At 45.8% G+C, this 20,383-nt stretch overlaps 1 protein-coding gene across 2 annotated transcripts; it reads right to left on the bottom strand.

The window, feature by feature from the left end:
* Positions 1 to 4,736: 4,736 nt before the first annotated feature.
* Positions 4,737 to 20,190, bottom strand: TSPAN15 (tetraspanin 15). Of its 2 annotated transcripts, XM_015633847.3 has the most exons (8): positions 20,050 to 20,190; positions 15,623 to 15,808; positions 13,768 to 13,842; positions 11,989 to 12,084; positions 10,254 to 10,370; positions 7,547 to 7,594; positions 5,955 to 6,071; positions 4,737 to 5,685 (listed from the first exon to the last, which is right to left on the bottom strand). In XM_015633847.3, the coding sequence occupies exons 1-8, from the start codon at positions 20,143 to 20,145 to the stop codon at positions 5,533 to 5,535; spliced, it is 888 nt and encodes a 295-aa protein (XP_015489333.1). In that variant the 5' UTR covers positions 20,146 to 20,190; the 3' UTR covers positions 4,737 to 5,532. The 2 variants fall into 2 exon arrangements, 1 of the variants encoding a protein (XP_015489333.1); XR_001522622.2 differs by lacking the exon at positions 4,737 to 5,685 and having other exon boundaries at positions 5,995 to 6,071; positions 7,547 to 9,304.
* Between the last annotated feature and the right edge of the window lie 193 nt (positions 20,191 to 20,383).

The following is a 20,383-nucleotide window of genomic DNA, read 5'->3' as shown; positions in this document are numbered from 1 at the left end:
CAAAGTAAAATTTTGTTTTATTTTATAAATATGATATAAAATATATTTATAAATATTTATAAATATGATTATAATAATGGTAATTATTATAATGGTAAAATAATAATAATGATAATGATAATGATGATAATGATAATAATAATAATAATAATAATAATAATAATAATAATAATAATAATAATAATAATTTCACACAAACTGCAGTTGCAATGCAGCAGTTTAGCTGCAGCTCAGCTCTGCAAGGCAGGTTACCGCCGGGCTGTGTGTGTGATTTTTTGGTGAGCCACAATTTAAGCTGGTGCCAACAGGTTGCAGTGGGAGGGAGGCGAGGATCTGCAGGCAGGTAACAGCGGGGACACCTCGAAGCCACCTGAGTGCAGCCAGGTGTCATTTGTCACCATCTGCCCCAGCTGCGGGGAGGGGAGCAGGACCTGCCCTGCCCTCAGCCTGGGGGGAACGCTCCAGCTCATGTCCTAAAGGGTCCCGGCATCTTCCTGGCTTTTATCGGCACCCTCATGGTTCTCCTTCGCTGTCAGACATCCAGCCCCAGTTCCCCGCAGCGTTTTTTGGGGTCTCGGACTCCAGCAAAGCCCCGCTGCTCAGGGATGCATTATCTGCCATCCTCCCATCATCTGACATCCCTCAGTCCGGGGGGTTTCGCCTCCCTCCCCCAGCTCTTCACAGCAATCCCCACCATTTTCCACCATCATTTAAGTTTCTGAAGTAATTTCTTTTTTCTTTTTTTGTCCTTTTTTTTTTTTTTATTTTAAAAGCAAACCATCTACCATATGTTCTCCCCTGAAAGGGGCAATTGTTAACAGATCATTAAAACACCGTGGCGAGTGCTCTGAGATTCCTTCCCTCGGTCTTACGCATTATCCCGTCTCTGTCACCCTTTCAATGCGGCTTTGAGGGCTCTGCTTTTCTAACTTCCTTCTCGGGGGGGTGGAAAAATAAAAAAAAGAAGAGAGAAAGAGCCACTAAAATGACCCTCTTCACAGCTCTCCTCCCTGCTTTTCAATGTCAGCAATAATTGGGGTGGGGGGCTGGCGTGCCGCTGCTGCTGTCACCGGGCTGGGGGTGGCAGGGCCACATCCTGCCCCTCTCAGAAGGTTCCAGGCTTGGGATGGAAGGATCAGGGGTGACAGGGGTGCTGCTGACAACCTCTCCTCCCACTGCTGGCCTAGGGGACTGCTCCTCAAGCATCCCCCCCGTTCCTGGGATGGGGCTGTGGGATGACCCCACACGAGTCTGGGGGCCAGGACAGCTCCTCAGAGACCTCAGCATTCCCTCGGGTGCATCAGGTGCTTTCAGCGGCACAAATGCATTTTTTTTGTGGAAATAAGCTAACAGCTGAGCCCTGAGATGGAGCTCGGATATTTCTCCTCCCTTTCCTAGAGAACTAAAGCTGTTTTAGGAAATACCAAGTGATGGAAAGCTGGAGCCCACCAGGGGATGGACCTGCCTTGGGTTGAGGATCACTCCCTGCAGGCTCTGCACTCTTGTGATCAGGAGGGACAAGGCTTTTGGAAGCCACCCTGAAGTTCCCCACCTGCATCCCCCTCCCCTTCTGCCATGGATTTGGCCATTTCTCCAGAGGGCTGGACTCATCCAGCCAAGCTCCAGCCCGAGGGATCTGCCCTGAGCGGGTCCCAGCACAGAGCCCCTGAGTGTACTGGGAACACTGGGAGCACTGGGAACACTGGGAGCACTGATGCCAGGAGCTCCTTCTGCTTGCCCAGGCAAAACCTCCCACCCCAGAAGCCCTGGTGCTGACCCCCAAGGAATGTCCAAGCCCTGAGATGGGGCTGGGATCAGAAAACCAGCACCCGAATGCCCAGAAGGATGCGGCTTTGTCCTGGTGTGCACATCCCAGGCAAGTCGGGCTCCTCTCTTCTCTTTCAGCGCTTCATCAAGGACAAAACTTCCCACAGGAAAAAAAGAAAAGGTCCTCCTTCAAAGGAGCAGGCTGGAAACACACGGGATTCCCACTTTCCTCAGGGCATTTAACAGCTGCCTTTGCCCAGGGCTCTGAACGCTGCTGCGGGGCAAAATCTTATCCCTTCGAGCTGCAGAGACAGACTTCAGGCCAGCAGCTGAATCCAAAGCCAAGCAGGATTTCCATCCCGAGTGCACAAGCAGATGGAGCCGTGCCAGTTTTGGGCAGCCCGATGCAGTGAATGTGATTTTGACGAGACAGCAGCGCTGCTCTCCCAGCGCAGATGAAGATGCTGCCCTCTCCCCCCGAGGCACAGACACTGAGTGAGGATGCAAAGCCAAAGCAGCTCCCTGGTGATCCTGAGCTCGAGGTGATGTCCCTGGTGATCCTGAGCTCGATGTGATGTCCCTGGTGTTCCTGAGCTCGAGGTGATGTCCCTGGTGTTCCTGAGCTCGATGTGATGTCCCTGGTGTTCCTGAGCTCGATGTGATGTCCCTGGTGATCCTGAGCTCGAGGTGATGTCCCTGGTGATCCTGAGCTCGAGGTGATGTCCCTGGTGATCCTGAGCTCGAGGTGATGTCCCTGGTGTTCCTGAGCTCGAGGTGATGTCCCTGGCTCGGCACAGCCCACAGGATCCCGGTGAGCACCTGCCCTCTGCAGTCCAACACCCAGCACATCATTTCTTCCCAAAAACCAATTCCTGAACCCGCACAGGAGCCTTTGAAAAATCAGAAAAGTCGTGAACGCTGGGAAGCCCCAGCGTAGAAAAAGAGAAAAAATCTACAACTTTTAGCTAAATAGTTTTTACACTGATTATTTTTCCCTGTCAGGGGGAAATTAGCTGATTCCACCTCCGAGGAATGACGGTGAAGCTGTAACCTCGCGAAGAGATGACAATCCCTGTGGAGCTATGCAGGGATTTCCTTGGAAGCTGTGCCTGCAAAAAGAAGCTTCTGGAAGCAGAGCAGGGGAAAGGGCCACTGAAGAAACCCCCGGTGCCGTGTGGACGCAGCGATTTAACTCCCAATTCAGTAATTAATCAGTGTGTAATTAGTGCCCTGCGGTGTGTGGCGTGTCCAAACCAGCAGAGGGAGATCTGCTCGGAGTTTCTGCTCCGGATCTGCACTAAATTCAAGGTTTTCATCAAGCAGGGGCTGCACACGATGCTCCTCCAGCCAGGCTCGCCCAGGTTGCTGTGCCAAATCTGTGCCCTCATGACACAGAGAGATAAATCTCTTTTTCTGAACGGTGATGGAGGGCAGCTCACACTCGTCAGAGCGCTATGAAATCACACACACAGAATAATCCATAGTTCTGGGAATTTGTGGACTTGTCTCAAGTCTTTTAAGGAGCAGCCAAGGAGAATTTTCTTCCATCAGGTTAAAGGATGCACCTGTGAGGAGCAGCCCAGCTGTGGCTGTTCCTGCCAGGAGGACTGGGATTAAATTAGATCAGCATTCTTCTCCCATCTGAAGACGATTTTCTCATCAGCTCTCTGGAGAAGGCAGCTGAGCAGAGAATTGCTGCATCTCTCTCCTGCAGCCACCTCCCAGTAGGCATCATCCCTCCCTCTGCTCACCATGAAGCCAAGAGCCAATTCCCTCAGATCCTAGGGAATGGGAAGGGTCAATAGCTTTTGAATCAATCATTTATTAAACAAAATCACACAGGGTTTACTTTGTGGTTATCAGGTTGGCATCACTCCCACCCAAACACTGTGAAAGACCCCGGGGATGGCTGAGAATTCAGCACAGCCCACAGATTTTCTTCTTAAGGGATAATTGCTCTCTTGTATCCCAAAATATTCCCCCCATTTCATTTAAACCACCTGAAGTTTAACCTTGCTTCTGCCACCTCCCGGTTTCTGGGCTAGCTCGTATTTCACACCACCCCCACATTTACAAGGCACTATTATTAGAAAAAGAAAACAAAAAATTACTTTTGTCATTCCCTTTGTCATTCCCACCTTCCCAGCCCAGTCTCTGCTACAAATCAACTTCAATTTCCTCATCCTTCCCCAGCTCCCCCTTCCTCTCCTCACACACAAATCCACCCTTAAAACACACCTTGCTTCTTAACTTACCACAACACACTGTTCAAGACAGAGACCAGGAAAACTGAGGTGACAAGGAGCAATTAAATAAGTGGTAGCCATGTGCAGGGCCCAACCCTAGAGTGTGCTGTGTAGGCTGGAGCAGGATTTCTCTCCCTAGAAACCACCAGGAGCACTGAAGAACTGCATGAGTCCTTTTTTTGGCTCCTGGAAATGCATGAAGTTTGCTCAGAAATTCTTGGTGAAGGCAGAGAGTTAAGCAGAGAATGCTGAGTTTTTGAAGAAAGCAGAAAAAAATGTCCAGGACAAAAAAAAAAAAAATTAAAAAAAACCAGCAACAAAAAGCAGCAAAGAGGAAATAATATCAGATGTTGCCCTGTTTTTCCTCAGTGGAGTGTTCTGAAAAGCAGAGATTTCCATTCAGGATATAAACCTGCTTTATTCTCATCCTGACTTTGGTTTAATTGAAACATGATAATTAGGTTTTGCATTTTGCCTGCAGGCCTGGCTGGGGCTGGAGAGACTGCAGAGAAATGCTCAGGACAAAGGAACTCCAACAAAAACCCCCAGAGCTCTTGGTGGACTAAGAGAAGCAAGGGAGGCACAGATGTTCAGTGACTCTCCAAAACCAGCACCCAAGCCAGAATCACAGCTCCTGCCACTTCTACCTTTTGATTCAGCATTGGAGGGACAGGCTTAACTTACATGAGAAAATAAAAGTAATTTAACACAAAACCCACATGCTTTATTTTAAGAAAAACAACTCATTGTTTTTATTTTGACAGTAAATTTTAGAAACATCTTGACATACAGAACTCCAAAAAAATATAAAGTCTTAAATCACCTAGTTAATTTACTAAAGGGGAAAAATACTGTACATCCAAGACTCAAACATCCTCTAAGTTTATACAAAAGCCAGACAGTAACAAACAGCATTAAAAAATAGATCAAGCATTACCTGACTGATCTGACATTGGCATTTGCCCCGTTATTAAAAGGCACAGAAGACTGAGCAATGAAAGCGATCAGCATCACATCCATTATTGTCAGTAAACTCATCATGATTAGCATAAAACCCCCTTATCAAACACATGTTCCATATTCACCATGTGGATCAGTAAGAAATCTCTCAGGAAGCAGTAAGAAAACAAAGTCAAAGAGGACAAAAAACTTAAATAGGACACCCCGAGACGCAAAGACACTTCCTAGAATTTGACGTTCAAATCTGCTCCGGTTCATTTCTGGCTGCCTCATCACTCAGCAATCACTCAGAAGGAGATTTAATGATCCACAGGAGATTTAATGACCCACAGATCACAGATCCACAGATCACAGATCCACAGGAGATTTAGTGACCCACAGATCACAGATCCACAGGAGGTTTAGCGCATCCTCCGGTCCCGTCGGCAGCGCGGGGCTGCTCCGGTGCGTCCTGGGTCACCGGAACCAGCTGCTTCACCACCCCCCCAGTCTGCAGCAGCCAGCAGGGACCAAAGCTGCTGGGTTTGCCTGGTTTCAGCTGCATTTTGTGTTCCCCAAGTCACCCCGGGTAACACATGCAGCAGCCGGCTCCGGCAAACTCGGGGGCGGCTCTGTGGCGCGCGTCTCCGAACAGGCTCTCGCTCAGCTTGTGCTCCGTGATGATGTCCTCCACCCGGGTGATGTACAGCAGGGACAGCAGCACCCCCAGGAACTGCCAAAACAAGGCAGCTTATCCCACTGGAGAGTTGTCACAGCTAAGGGAGGACCCCCCCTCAAAAAAAAATCCCCAAAAAACAAACCCCCCCAAGCAAAAGTGAATTAGCAAACCCTACACAGCGATGCTCCTGAATTACCTGAGTGCCCTCTCAGCTCGTCAGCTACACTAAATTCCAAAAGAAAACGATGATTGCAGTGGAAGGAGATTCCCCAACACCAACAAATCAGGCATTCCCTGTCAGGAGCACAGCGTCCCTCTCTTACCTGGGGCAGCAATATGCCGAGCAGCACGCCAGCCATGATGCTGTAGTTGTCCAAAAACCAAATGAGCACAGCATTGGTGCACCCTCGGACGTAGATAACGTTCTGAACGCTCAGGCGCTGCAAAACACCAGAGCCAGGGCTCAGCAGGCAGCTCCACTGGGCTGTGACACACGAGGCAACCCCAAAACTCAGCAGGGCAGGCTTGGTTTGCCTTCCCACCTCTATAAACCCACTGAGTTTGAACAAAGAGCTCAGCAGTAACTCTTCCAATCTGCTGTGAAGCTGCTCCTCACCTCAACAAATTGTTTTTCAAAAGTTATTCCACACCTGAGTGAGGAATAATAATAATAATAGTAATAGTAATAGTGATAGTGATAATAATCATCATCATCATCAAAAATAACAACAACAAAACAACACAACAACAACAACAACAATAATAATAGTAATAATAGTAATAGTAATAATAATTTCCTTGTCTTAAACCTGCTGGTTGCAGCTATTTTTCAATAAGAAATGCACCCAGATCTCATTTAAGACCACTTGGAAAGCAGAGAAGCCTCTCTTCCTTTTCAGCACTTCCAAGTTGAAAATCCAGCAGTGGAAAAATACAAATTGAGGAGGAAGTGCTTTGCAAAAAGACCCCAAAAGAGGACAGAACAAGAGGATTTTGGACTCAGTCCTGCAAGCTGTGCTGCTCTGTGACCCCCAACCCATCATTTAGAAAGCACTTGAGGCTGCAGAGGGTCCTAAGTGGATGAATGAAGTTAAGCAGATGCTGAAGTGCTCCCTGGGGCCTTCAGGTGATTAAGCCACAAATCAATGAATCTAAATGGAGACAAATTGTATTTAAAGGTAACCTGTAATCCCAAAAACCAACAACCGAGGCCGGCATTGTGCTCCAAGTGCCTCAAATGAGCTGGGGAGAGGAGCTTTTCCCCGCCCTGCCTCATCCCAGCGCTCCAAAGCCAGGAGTGGAGAACTCGGGACACATCCAATTACCGATTTCCCTTCTTAATCACTCTGCAATTACTGCCTTGAGCTGGCAGCTTCTCCTCTGGAGTCACTGGGGCTGTTCCCAAAAGGAAAGGCAGAAGGAGGAGGCCCCATCCCACTCCTGGACCAGGGAGGTCCCACTGCTCTTCCAGAAATACTATCACAGGCTTTAAAATAAAACACCCACTCCTGGGATACAAAATACTTAGCTAAGCTGGCTTTTATCAATGCCAATTTTACTCAGTGAGAAACTCTAGCTTTTAAGTACTGAAAGCTTCCCCCAGCTCGAGGCACTGCTTCAGATTTTGAAAGCAGCTTTTTGTGGGTTAATTGTGCAATTAGCTTGGGGAAGTTGTCAACAAACAAGGAATCCTAGAAAATGCAAAGAAGGGAAGAGACAAAAATCAAACCAGATTAGTTTTTCCTCATATATGGAACTTATTCCAGGAAAAAAAGAACCATTTAAATTGCCAATTTAACTTCCTGGCAGATTAAAAAAAGCACACAGAAAAAACACTTTTGTAACAGATCAACAATAAAAACCCACAGAGAAGCAGCACCCTCTGCCATGACAGGGTGGGCACTGGCTATGTTACCTCTTGGTCAATGGTTTTGTATCCACACATAGTGTTGATAATGTCTGTCTGAAAAGAAAACAATAAATATGAATTGCAGCAGGAAATGAGAAACACAAAAATATTCTTTTTACTCCGTGTTCACCCAGCTCACGTAAATTATTTCCCAGTCCAACACCAGTTTATCCCAGCAACCCCAGGGTCAGATTCAGTAAGATTTTAGAGGAATGAGTATTGTCAGTGTGTCACAAGACATTGGAACCATTTCTATCCAAAACACCAGGGTGGCACAGAGCTGTGTGACACAGATGTTTCCACAGCTGGATTTCCTTTTAAAGCTTTAATAACTTAACACACCTTATTAATAAAACCAGGGGTTAACACAGCCTTCATGCCAAGACAATGACAAATTTAAGCTCAGAAATATCTTCAGTTTCAAATAACTCCCATAATTGAAGGTTTTTTACAAGATTAAGCTCATTATGATATTCACACAATACCATTATATACTGAATATAAAACCTATATATTTAAAAGAGGTTATAAAAAGAGGGCTTGCCCTCACCACAGATTATTAATGCATTTTCTGTAGCCATATCATGCCTTTTGTGGGTTCCAAGGTTCTGCCTTGAAAGCCTGGAAAAGCCAGCCTGGAAAAATACTCTCCTTCATTTAAAAATCATCCCATGTAAAAACCCACTGGCATCAAAGGAAATAGAAAATAGAGCCAAAGACATGGAGGGAAAAGGGAAGTTTTTAAGCCCCCCAGAAAGCTGGGCTCTCACCTTGAACATACAACTGGCTGACAAACAAGGTTCAGCACATTCCCAGAAGAAAAAGCTGGGACTACTCCACAGGGCTGTTGGGAAACGGTGTGGGGCACCCATCTGCCAACCACAGCTCACAAATACACTTGGAAATCAGCAGCAGTATCAGGCACCAGCGTGTTGTGCTGCCTGTGAGTGATTTCATGTTCCCAAAACTGCTGAAGCCTGAGCAGCTGACACGTGGTCACTCCCAAAATACGTGACCACAAGGAACGCAGCCCCCTCGTCTAACTCGAAACGCAGGATTTGCTAACAGGACGCTGTGGCATAAACACAGATAAATGCATTGCAAAGAGAGGTTTATAGGCATTTGGGACTGATTTCTACCTGCTACACTGGTGTAAGTCTTTAATAAATAATTTGATTTAGACACAGTTCCTTTACAGCCTCCCCAGTAGGAGCTGGCTGGTGTTAGCAGGAGGTTTTTACAGAGGATCAGAAGCCAGGCACCGACATTAGCAGGAGTTTTCCATGACTACAAAGCCAATGAGTAATCACAAACCATATCTGTAGCTTTCCAGGACAGAAACCAGCCTGTATTTGGAAGGATTTGTCAAACAGACAAGATTGATGCCTCTTGTGGTCGGTTTTTTCCCTGAGGCAGCCGTGCACAGCCCCGGTGCTGGTGTTACCCTGCCTCGAGCACAGCAACAGCATCTCCCCGCTGAGAGCCACCAGCCCTCACCTGGATGAGCCACACTTCCATCTGGGGCTTCTCCCTGCCTTTCCATTTATTGCCCTGGGCTTTTTGGGCTACAAGCAGCCTAATCCCACCCCTCCCCAGCTGCCAGTGTAGCACAGGGAGAATATACTCCTTGTTTTTCCCTGGAGAAGTTTTTATTTCGGTGCTTTCCCTTTCCTGAAGGCAAAATCCTGAGTTGTTCTGCTCCATCCAGCTGCAGATTCTTGCTCCCAAACTAGGACTCAAAGCATGGCTGTTCCGCTTTGGTTTCTGAGAATAAATCAAAGCTCATCACAGATTTAAACAGACTCATTCCCACACACCAAAAATGTGTGAGCACACGTAATAAACACAAAATGATACACATTTCTACAACACCTAGCAGGATTACTGACACCACCATTGCATCCATTTTTCCTTTCTTTTAATTGAACAGCCACACTCAAGGCAGATGTTGAAAGCCCAAAGCAAGATATCCACCATGAGCTCTGCTCTTACCCACACCCCATCTCTGTCTCGTGTTCAGACTAGAGACCAGAACCCACTGAGGCAGGGACTGGAGTAGCTGAGGAATAGCTCTTTATCAAATTCAGCATTACATGCATCCCTCAAATGAAGAGCAGTGTATCACAGAATTAAATAAAATGTACATTTGCATGAAAAGCAATGCCTGCTCCCAGTGCTGTCAGCACTAGCTAGCACCAGTTCAGCACAGACTGAGAAACTGGTTCAGACTCCAGCCCTTCCAGGATTTTAGAGGCAGGTGCTTTTCAAGGCTAGGCTGGGGCAGACCTGCCTGACCCTGAGATCAGTTGCCCACATTTTTGGATTATTCTGGAGATGACGAGGTCGTTCTGTTGGGTTTTTAATTGACACAGCAGCTGGAGCACATCACTCTGACCCCCACCCACAGAAGCCACCAGGTCCCAGGCTTCCTGGCAAAGCTGGAGCAAAGCAAACCCATGGGAAAACACCAGCAAAACTGAATTTTAAGCATGTCTGGTTCATCCAGATTAGTGGAGCTGCCAACATCCCCTCTGGGGCTGGGATGTGGGTCAGTAAAATGGACCACATCTAATCCATTGTTTTCTCCCTTTCCAGCTGTCAAGACCCACAGATCCATTAGGGAAGGAAAGGACCCATTTTTCTTCACTGCTTACCCCAGGCTTCCTAAAGTCAGGTACCTTTTTAAGCAAACACCAGTGGTGCCAGGACTTACCTTATTTCTGATGCAGCAAGTGTAGGGCACCCCACAGGCCAGTGGTCCTGGAGCTTCACAGTTGTGGTACACATTTTGGGACCAATCTCTATAATCTTCCCCACCACAGCACTTAAACTGGAGAGAAAATAATAATAATAATAAAAAAATTCCACAAAACTCAATGATCTTAAAGGTCTTCTCCAACCTAAAGGGTTCTATGATTCCAAAAGGAAAAGGAAAAACACAGTTTGTACCTTAAACTCTTCGCACAAGTAGAAAACAAAGTAAGAATAAAACAATTTCAAAAGCCCTGAGCTACCAAAAAGTCCTGTCACTTTATCAGCAAGGCATGTATGAATGCATGTGATAAACACAATTAAAAAGAATTAAAAGTAGAGCTAAGAGTCCTCTGTCACTCGCTGAACCCAAGGTGCCAGAGCAAAGTTCTCGTGCTAATTTCCACCTCCCATCTTTTCTGGGTTGAAAAATCAATCTTTCCAGCTCTGGACATCATTAAGCAGTGTTTTTACACTGACTCCATCTTGACCTGTCATCTACCTCTGCAGTTCTTTCAAGGATTACAGCTGCATTTCCAACTGGATCTAAAAGACAAAAGCATTGCTCTAAGGCATAAATTAATCTCAGCAAAACATTGTGGGTGTAGTTTAGAAGAACTTAGAAAGAACTGGCAAACAAATACTGTAAGTTTACACTGACTTAATATAAATATTCACTTTATAATTTAAACTAAGGGAAAAGGAGGGGCTCATTTAACCACTAATGTGTACGGTCGCTGTACGTATCCATAATTTTGGGCAGTGCATGGAAACTTTAAAGCATTATAAAGTCTAATGACAAAATTTCCTCAGGATGGTGTGCTTCTGACAGACTTTCCATGCTAACTTTGTTTTTCAAAGCAGGCTGCCATCTCCATAACGATGTCCTAGAATACATGTATCATTTCCTAAGTCCATTTTCTTTAATAACCATTACTTGGTGTGGTCACAGACATCACATGGGCCCTGACATCACATTTCTGAGCGTTTTTGCTTCCTCTACAGTCTCTGAACTGCATGGCAGAACTCTCCAATAACCCAACAAACACCTCAACAGACCAGCCTTATTAAAAAAAAAAAAAGAAAAAGGGCTGTGAGTCAAGGCCACGCGTTCATTAAGTAATGCCCAGCTGGGCTCACCACAGTTTCTGGATTTTAATTACAGGTGAATACTCTTCCACTGGTATTTCCTTCCAATAACCACCTTGTTAAAGAGCTCTGTGCTTGCCCTCGAGCAGCCACACAACAGGCTGTGGCAGCCCAAATTCTCTTTATCCAAATTTCTCTTTATCCACTGCCTCCTGTTAACAAAAAGTGCTTCTCAATCCCTTGGAGCAGCCAGCAGAAATGCTGAGTGCAAGGCCATGGGTGGAATTTAGGCTGAATTTGTCTGAATCCAGCTGTGAAGCCACTATAAACCCACAGGTCTGTAGGATCTGCCTGTGAGCATTTGAATTGCACCTGCCAAGGCAAAAGCTGCATTTTGGCCCCCTCTTTTTGCGGTGATGTAAGAGGGCTTTAAATGCCAGCTGGAATGCTGGATGAGCCCTGACCTCAGCAGCAACACCATGAGAGATGACACACAAGATCTCATCACTAACAACTCGCTTGTCACATCACTGGAAAAACTCAAAGCTGCTGCTGAGTTAGTCCAAGGGGGAAAAAAAACCCCAAAAACATAAAAAACCCAACCAAACCTGCTTTTGAACAGAATCCATGATGTTCTTGAAGTCTAAATCATCGTAGTAATTCTCAATTCCTCTTCTGATGTTATCATTCAAAAATTTGATTGTCTAGAAAGCAAAAGGAAAACGAGATTCATGGGTTGCACAATGGGCTGGAACAGAACTAGAAGAGCAGGTTAAAGTAAAAATTGTAACTGATGGGAACAAAAGAAAAGGTTTGTGGGTTTTTTTTTAGAGAAAAAAAACCAAAGCACTTCTTAAAAACAAATTTTAGCACAGCCCTGCAGGGACCAGCTATCTGTTCTCTGCAGAAGGAGCCTCACTGCTGGGTCTGGGCTGGGAAGTGTGACACCTCTCGCTGCTGAGACTCTCCAAGCATCCCCCAGAGATGTTCCTGTTATCCCCAGGCAGGATCCCTGGCACTGGGGACCCTCATCATCCTCTGGATGTCAGAGCAGTGGGTTTGGGTGGTGGATCTTGGCACTGTGGTCTGCACCACGCCCCGAGCAATGAGACCTGACTGCGTCACCACTGTCGGTGAATTTTATTTTCCATGAATTTTCTTATTAATTTGATTTTTCCAAAGAGTCCACAATTGCCAGATAGAGAGCTTTATTCCACATGGAGAGGAAAAAAAGGTGTATCTGCATGTTTTACAGTGGTTGTGTTGAGAAATTCAGCAGTGAGGCAAGGTATAAAATGGAATCTCCTCAGCATGGCATATTATAAATTAAATCAACAAAGTGTTTTTAAAGCTCAGAAGATGAGATAAAAGAAAAAAAAATTATTATTATTAAGATCCAGCACAATCTCAGCACAGCAAAACCAGGGTCTAATCACAACAGAATGTAATAACTTTCCTTTCAATCCAGCTGCTGAAATGGATAAAATTTAAAGCCTCACAGGTCAGAAAACCTGAAATACACCCACTCATCTCAGTATTACAAACTGCAGCACTTACAAGCTAATCAGAACAAAAAAGGATGATCACATCAGTGATGAGAAATAATACATGACCCTCATAACTGGTCAAGAACCTCATTTAGACTCTACAGATTTGAAAAGGAAGTAGAGAAATAAATGGGAAAAATGCACAACATGCAAAACTAACAGGACTTAAATAGAGGCTACAACCCAAAACATCCATAAACCTTTTCTTGTTCTCCCCATACTAACCCAAACTTCCCCACTAACCACCTTGAAAAACAAGAAACCTGTCCCTAAGCGTGGCTGTCCTGCTATGAATGGAAGCATAGACATTTAGTACTTGCCATAATGAATACATTTATTCACTATTATTATTCAGTTTTAAAGCATTTCTAACTGAAAAAAAACAGTCTGCTGCTTTCTGTGCAGAAAAATCAAGGCTCCAACACAGTTACAGCTTGTCAATGATAGAGTCTCCTATATAAATTTTTTATGGATGTGGGCAGGAAAGAGCTGTCCTTCAACTGAGGCAAAACATTTTGGCCACTGAAAAAAACAACAATCTCCAAATCCATCTGGAAACTTCCCAAATTAGCAGTCAGACCCAGATGGCAAAGCAGAAGAAAGCATTTTGTCAAACACAAAGAGCTGGAAACTCGTTTTGCTTGTGTTGCACATTTGTAGTCAGCGGATCTTCGTTAACCTGGAATTTCTCTCCGGAATGGTGGCAATGCCCCAACGTGGTCACTGAACCCTGAAAAACCTGGACCTGCCTCCAGATCTCTATCAAGGAGTGCTCAGGAGCTTGACCAGCTGTTATTTAGCAGAGCTGAATCCTATCAGAACCTGAAGCAAGCATCTCACCTGGTTCCTGAAGATCAGGGCCACCACTCCACCTGTCAGCTCGATCAGCAAGCAGATGCCCAGGATGTACATGAACTGCAGGAAAACAAGTGCAAGTGAGGCATTAGACAGAACTCCAATTACTCTTTCAATTAGTACCCTTAAGTCTAGCATTCCACTGCCAAGAGACTTGGCTTTCAGCATAGCATTTTAAATGAAAATATAAAATGATGGGTTTGTTCAAAGTGCCAATGTCATGAGAAAGCCTTTTTTCCTCACTTAAATTATTCTGGGTTTTGCCCAACTGGCAAGCATGTTATTTTCTTGCTCTGAACAGACCCAAGTCCATTAGATGTAATTATCCTGCCAAGAGACTCCTTTCCACAAGAGCATCCCAGAGAAGCAGACTGATGGCCTGCTACAAACCACACCACACTTCATGTTTCCATGGTTCCCACAAAACCAGAACTTTTAGCTTTCAATTAGTGGATAAAGCAGCACACCACATGATGATCCAAATCACCTTCTACTACTCTGCCAGTGCTAAATCAAAGCAAGAATTCCAGGCTTGGTACCTTTTAGCGTGCTGCTTCCCACATTTATCTGCCTGTGTACATACACGTGCTCACAAATGCACTCACACACAACCCCGTGTGCAAACATGTGAAAAATGTGAAGAAATCCACTGCAGTGTGAGAGAGCTGCAGCATGCCAGTACTTGGAATGTTTATCCAACCCTCCAGGCATAAAAGACAGGTGTTAAGCAAATTTAGGTCTGCTGTGTAGCAATGAACTCTGTCAGGAGCGAAGTTTTAAGATCCCTCGTCTGAAAATAATCCCTAAATCAGCTCCTCTCTGAAAGCTGCCTTCACTCCTGTGTGCTCAGTGTCAGGAATTCACCAGCCAGGTATCTTTTCTCCTGCTAAATCTGGAATCAGCCTGGGAAGCTGGCATCAGGGACCTGCTTTGTTGAATACCCAGCTGGGTTTGCTACCAGAATGGGAACAGAAAATGTTCCTGGCACCTGACACATCGCCACACTCAGTGGGAAAGAAGCCTAAGGAGGGGCTCTCGGTAAAATTCCAGTAGAACTTCAAAATCCATGGTTATTTCTGGCTTTGCCCTCCATAAACCACGTGTTTAGCTTTTTGTTAGACTGAACTGACATGACAAGGCCAGGCTGGGTTGGGTTTTGAGCATCCTGCTCCAGTGGGAGGTGTCCCTGCTCATTGCAAGGGGGCTGCACTAGGTGGCCTTTGAAAGGTCCCTTCCAACCCCAACTGCCTGTGACTCTGTGCAGGTGAAAACAAAGTGTTACCCAGGAATCTCCCTAAAATCCACCTTTCCAGAGGCACTGGGGGGGAAAAAAAACCTTGTCCCTTTCATTTCAGCCTCAGGGCTCTTCTCCCCAAGGCCCGAGCTCCATGTTTAAGTTTGGACACACATTTTTCCATCTCCCCTCTACATTCCACTGCCCAGGGGAGGACAGACAGACACACCAGCCTGCCTGAACCAGGGTTTCTCTCTTGAGCTGCACCCTCAAAAACGAGCAGCCAGCATCTGGTCAGCAGCTGAGTTTGCACAGGATACACAGGAACTCACTCAGGATAATTCCTGGTTATTTCCCACAACACCTGAACTGCTGGGAAGCTTCTCCCAGCGCTGGGCTCAGACCCTCACCGCAAGACTGAGCACTGCTGCTCCCCAAGGGAGGGACCACAGCCCACAAAACTCAGATTTAATTAAATTTTTTTGATAAAGCAGCTTGGTTAAAATATTTTTGGGTGCACTCACAGCTCTGGATGTGTATTCAGAGGGCAGTGAAAAGGAAAAGTAACAAGCCTTAGAAACTGGGAATAACAATTCCAACACTTACTGCTTGCAGAAGGCATAAATTGTCTCTTAGAGAAGCCAGTACACCCACAAAGGATACCAGGAACATTACAATGCCCAGAAGTATTAAAATAATTGCTGGGGCTAGAAAGGCACTTTCTAGAGTTTTGTACTTCTGTCTTTCAATTTCTGCATAAATCCCAACGGCGAGGACGAGGGCTCCGATCACCTGGAAGAGAAACAGAGGAGAGCAGGGATGTTACTCTTGCTCCAAATAAACACAGAGATGACAGGTTGTGAGTACACAGGAACCTGGCACTGCTCACTTCAGGATTTGTTATAAACAATGAAACACCCAAAGCAGAAGTCTGGATTACAAAAAAATTAAAGAAAAGAAAAAAACCTCAAAGATTAAAGCGGAAAAAGAGCTGAATTGGAAAAAAAATAAAATAAACTTCTTCATTTCAAAAAATATATTTCATCATGTTTTAACATTCTGCAAGTTAAGCTGATTAAAATATACATCCACTGGCTGAAATGTAATTTATTACCCATCTGAGATCACATCTATTACATATCTGAGTAACTACCATGGCATTAATGAGTTTCCTTTGCGTGTCTGTCTGTCCTTCCCTCTGTGTGCATAAATGTATTGAAATATGGATGTGCCTCTAACATAACACAGGTTTTAGCTGGTCTGCAAACAGCTTATCTGCCCCTCCCACTCTATTTAGGCTCAGTAAATACAGATATTTCTTATAGCTCCACTCCTCCTGCCATCAGGCACCAGATTAAAAACTAAAAAAATTTTAAAAAACCAACAAAAAAACCCCAAGATTGAAATTTTGTCGCTTTCTTGAACAAACACCAGATAAAGCTGACAAGTGAAATAGGAAGGGACATATTTCATTCAACAAGGTAAAGATACTTCAATCAAAATAACCAGTTATGTCAAGATCATTTGATATTAAAACTGTGGTGTGCTGCAGCAAATCACTGTGAATTACTCTGAATTAATCAGAATTAAAAATAGCCCATGATATTTAATTACAAAAATTGCAGTGGAAAAACTTTGCTGCTGACTCCAACAGCCAGACACATCATCAGGGAAGAGACCAGACACAAATCAATCATTTTGGCAATCTGATAAACAACCCTCCCCTTCCCTGACCCGACATTTCTACGGGAAACTCTTAATTATACTTCTTAATTTTAAATTTCACTTCTTAATTTTGGATGTGATGCAGTACATCCTGGACAAAGGGCTGGAGAGACACACGATGTGAGTTATGAGTTTATGAGCCAAACAGTTGAAATCCTTTTTTAATTATGGGATATCTTAAAATAAATAGCAACTTACTGGAAGTTCTTGATTTTCTGTGGAAATGAACAACGATGCCAAAGGACAATATGTAGGGAATGCCATCAGTTTGTCATTTAAAGAGAGAAAATTCTCATAAAAGGAAATATACTGAAGCTATTTAAAAAGCAACTTTAAAACTGACCAAATTGAGAGTATCCCCAAAACCAAATTCTCCTGCAAACACTGAAGTGTCATTAATAACAATAATTCTTGCCTGGTAGATCCCTTGAAAAAAACACTGGACATAAACCACAGCAAAGAAAGCTTGATAGGGATTATCAAAACCTCAGAAGAGTGGTGTTTCAAGATTTTAACTTTTTACTGAGATGTCTTTTTCTTAACCATGGTTTTCTCATCAAAGCATTAAATTTCAGGGGGGTTTTGGCTAAAAATTGTGAGTAAAATACAAGATACTTCCTACTTTAAGAAAGTAAGATACATAAACACATACAGCATCTTTATATACACATATCCTTACCCCTTTTCACTTCCATTTGGGCTCCCACAGCCTCCAAGATTTCTGCTTTCATTATCCTCTATTTTCTTACGCATTTAATAAAAACCTTTTAAACCTTTAATACGGTCAAACACCAGCAGCAGCATTTAACTACGGCAAGCAGATGTGCTGAGCCAGCAGCCATCCCACCCGAGCCTCCCCTGGGATCTGTGCTCTCCCTTCCTGGGGTGGGAACTCACAGGCATTGTTGACATCCTGCATCCTTCACAACAGCTCCCAGTTTGGCAATTCCAGCTGTGTACACAGGGAAAATTAACTGCCCTGACTCACACTAAATGAGCATCCCCCAGCAAACACCAGGGGATTTCTCTGGGGCTTTTGCACACACACACACACACACAGAGAAGTTGCTTTCCCAAAGAGAAAGGAGAAGCATTTCTTTATTTATTTACAAGCAGAAGGTTTAACCCTGTATTTACAGTTCTTTTCCTTGAATAAAGCTCAAGAACAGCTGAAAATGCTGGGTTTTGTTTCAGCTGGGCAAGAAAATTACATTACAGCCCCATTCACCAGCAAAAGAGTTGTCTGGAAAAGAAAAAAGCTAGTTTTTAAAAAAGGCCTGGGAGCAAACATCACCTCTGACACTCCCAGCAAAGCTTTAATTTCCTTTCTGCTCTGGATAAGGCTGGGATTTAGTTCCTGGTGGTTTAAAGCCATCCTGGGGACTCAAATCTGGGACTTCATCACTCATATCATAGCAGAACTGCAGCAGAATATCACAAACCACCCAATATTCAAGAAAGCCAACGCTCCCACAGCCAAGCTTGAATTCCATTTACACTGATTAAAGGAAAAGAAGAAACAAAAAAAATAAACCCAAAAAAAAAGAAACACCAAGCCAACAAACTCAGCAAAGAACAGCAGTGCTGAAAAGAGTGACATTTACAGCTGATGAGATCTGCAATAAAAGCAAATTCCATGAGCGAAGCCCACACGCCTCGCGCAGCCTGGCGCGTGGTCGGCCCCAGCTCCAGCAGGATGCTGCCCAGTGCCAGCCTTTTTGGGAATTTTTTGATTTTGGGAATGCCAAAACAATTCCCTGGCATTCCCTGAGGCTCCTTTGCCAGCCCCCATCCTCCCCCCACCCAGAGCAAAGCATCTCCCCGGCGCAAACAAATGGAAGCTGTCGCTTACAAACGAGGGCAGAGCATTGAAAATCCAGAGCGAGCAACTACAAAGAGTAAATAAAATCCTGAAAGAGGCTTTGTGCTCCGTGGGAGCTCCGAGGATGGTTTCAGGTGGGCCCTTTCTCTGTCACCAGATGAATGTTTACATCCCACCGACAGAAAACGCGGAGCAGACAATGAGCACGGTCCTTTGCCGCGAAACAAAAAGGAAAAAAAGGGTTAAAAAATAACACAACAAATCTGAATTTCCCTTTTCTGAAACTCACGATCGTAGAATAGCCGTGGAGGAACACAGGGAGCATCAGGAGCCTAAACACAAGGCTTGGTTTGTCTGCTAAGACAGACAAAAGGTATCCAAGATGTCAAAAAGCCTGAATTACACCCGAGCATTTTGTGTATCAATCTTTGTTCACTGAATCATAGGTTGAATCTGACACTCGCTATCGAAACCTGGTGGGTCTGAGCCTCATCTCCCACGCAGCAAAGCAAAAGCCTTATGTTCCCAACTGCTAAATACCAAGTCAGACAAACACAGACCAGCCAAACTAGAACTTAAGCAGCGTTTAAAGTGAAAAAGACAAACAGAAAAAAAAAAAAACCCTGCCTGAGCACCTCTGACATCAGCAGCACCTGAAGCCAGTATCTTCCCTGTATCCCCGAGCCTGAAAAGAGCACCTTTAAAAATCACGGTGCTTACAAAGAGCCCTTGCAAAGGGCCCCAAGGGCTCCTCCCAGCCCAGCAGTGCATTTACCTCGTGTCACAAGTCAGTGCTCATAGTCTGGACCCATCCCTCGGGACTCCCTGGCTTTACCAAACACCTGGATGAGGACAGCAAGTGCCCCACACACACACCCGGGAGCTCTGCACAAAGTGCCCCACACACACACACCCGGGAGCTCTGTACAAAGTGCCCCACACACACACAGCCGGGAGCTCTGCACAGTGCCCCACACACACACACAGCCGGGAGCTCTGCACAAAGTGCCCCACAAACACACACCCGGGAGCTCTGCACAAAGTGCCCCACACACACACACACCCGGGAGCTCTGCACAAAGTGCCCCACACACACACAGCCGGGAGCTCTGTACAAAGTGCCCCACACACACAGCCGGGAGCTCTGCACAAAGTGCCCCACACACACCCGGGAGCTCTGCACAGTGCCCCACACACACCCGGGAGCTCTGCGGCCTCACCTCACCCTGTCGGGGCTCGCCACAGCCCAAGCCCAGCGCACCGAGGAGACCTAGAGGCCAAAGGCTCCCTTCGCCCACCTCCCCCGCGGGGCAGAGCTGCGTTTTAATTAATGCACGGATGATTTTCACCGCCTTCAAACTTCCAAACCCATCCGCCAAAACCTGTCTGATCGTCCCTCGGCCGGGCGGCCGCGCCAGCCTGGGATGATCCATCCCTGCCAAAGGCCGGAGCCAGGGCTGCGGGACCCCCGCTCCCAGCCGCTCACCCAGAACGTGGTGGAGTAGGTGATGAGGGTCAGCTTGAGGCACAGGTAGGAGAGCCTCCCGCAGTATCTCGCCTGCTCCGGGTCTCCAGCCGCCATCCTCCCGCGGCACCTGCCGCCCTGCCCCGCCGGGCCCTCCGCCCCTTCCCGGCGCTGGCAGCGGCCGCCCCGCCGGGCGGGCCCGGGGCCGCTTCCGGCAGCACCCACGGGGGGAGCTGCCCGCCTCGGCCTTTCGGCTTGATCCTCGCTTCTCTTTCCTTTCTTTTTTCCTTTTATTGATTTATTTTTTTATTGCAATTCCCCCGGGCGCTCGGTGGGGATTCGCCCCGCAGGCGGA

This window comes from Parus major, chromosome 6 (assembly GCF_001522545.3).
Source record: "Parus major isolate Abel chromosome 6, Parus_major1.1, whole genome shotgun sequence".
NCBI classification, from domain to species: domain Eukaryota; kingdom Metazoa; phylum Chordata; class Aves; order Passeriformes; family Paridae; genus Parus; species Parus major.
Note: the sequence above shows the minus strand (reverse complement) of the source record. Positions and strands in the feature narration are given on the sequence as shown.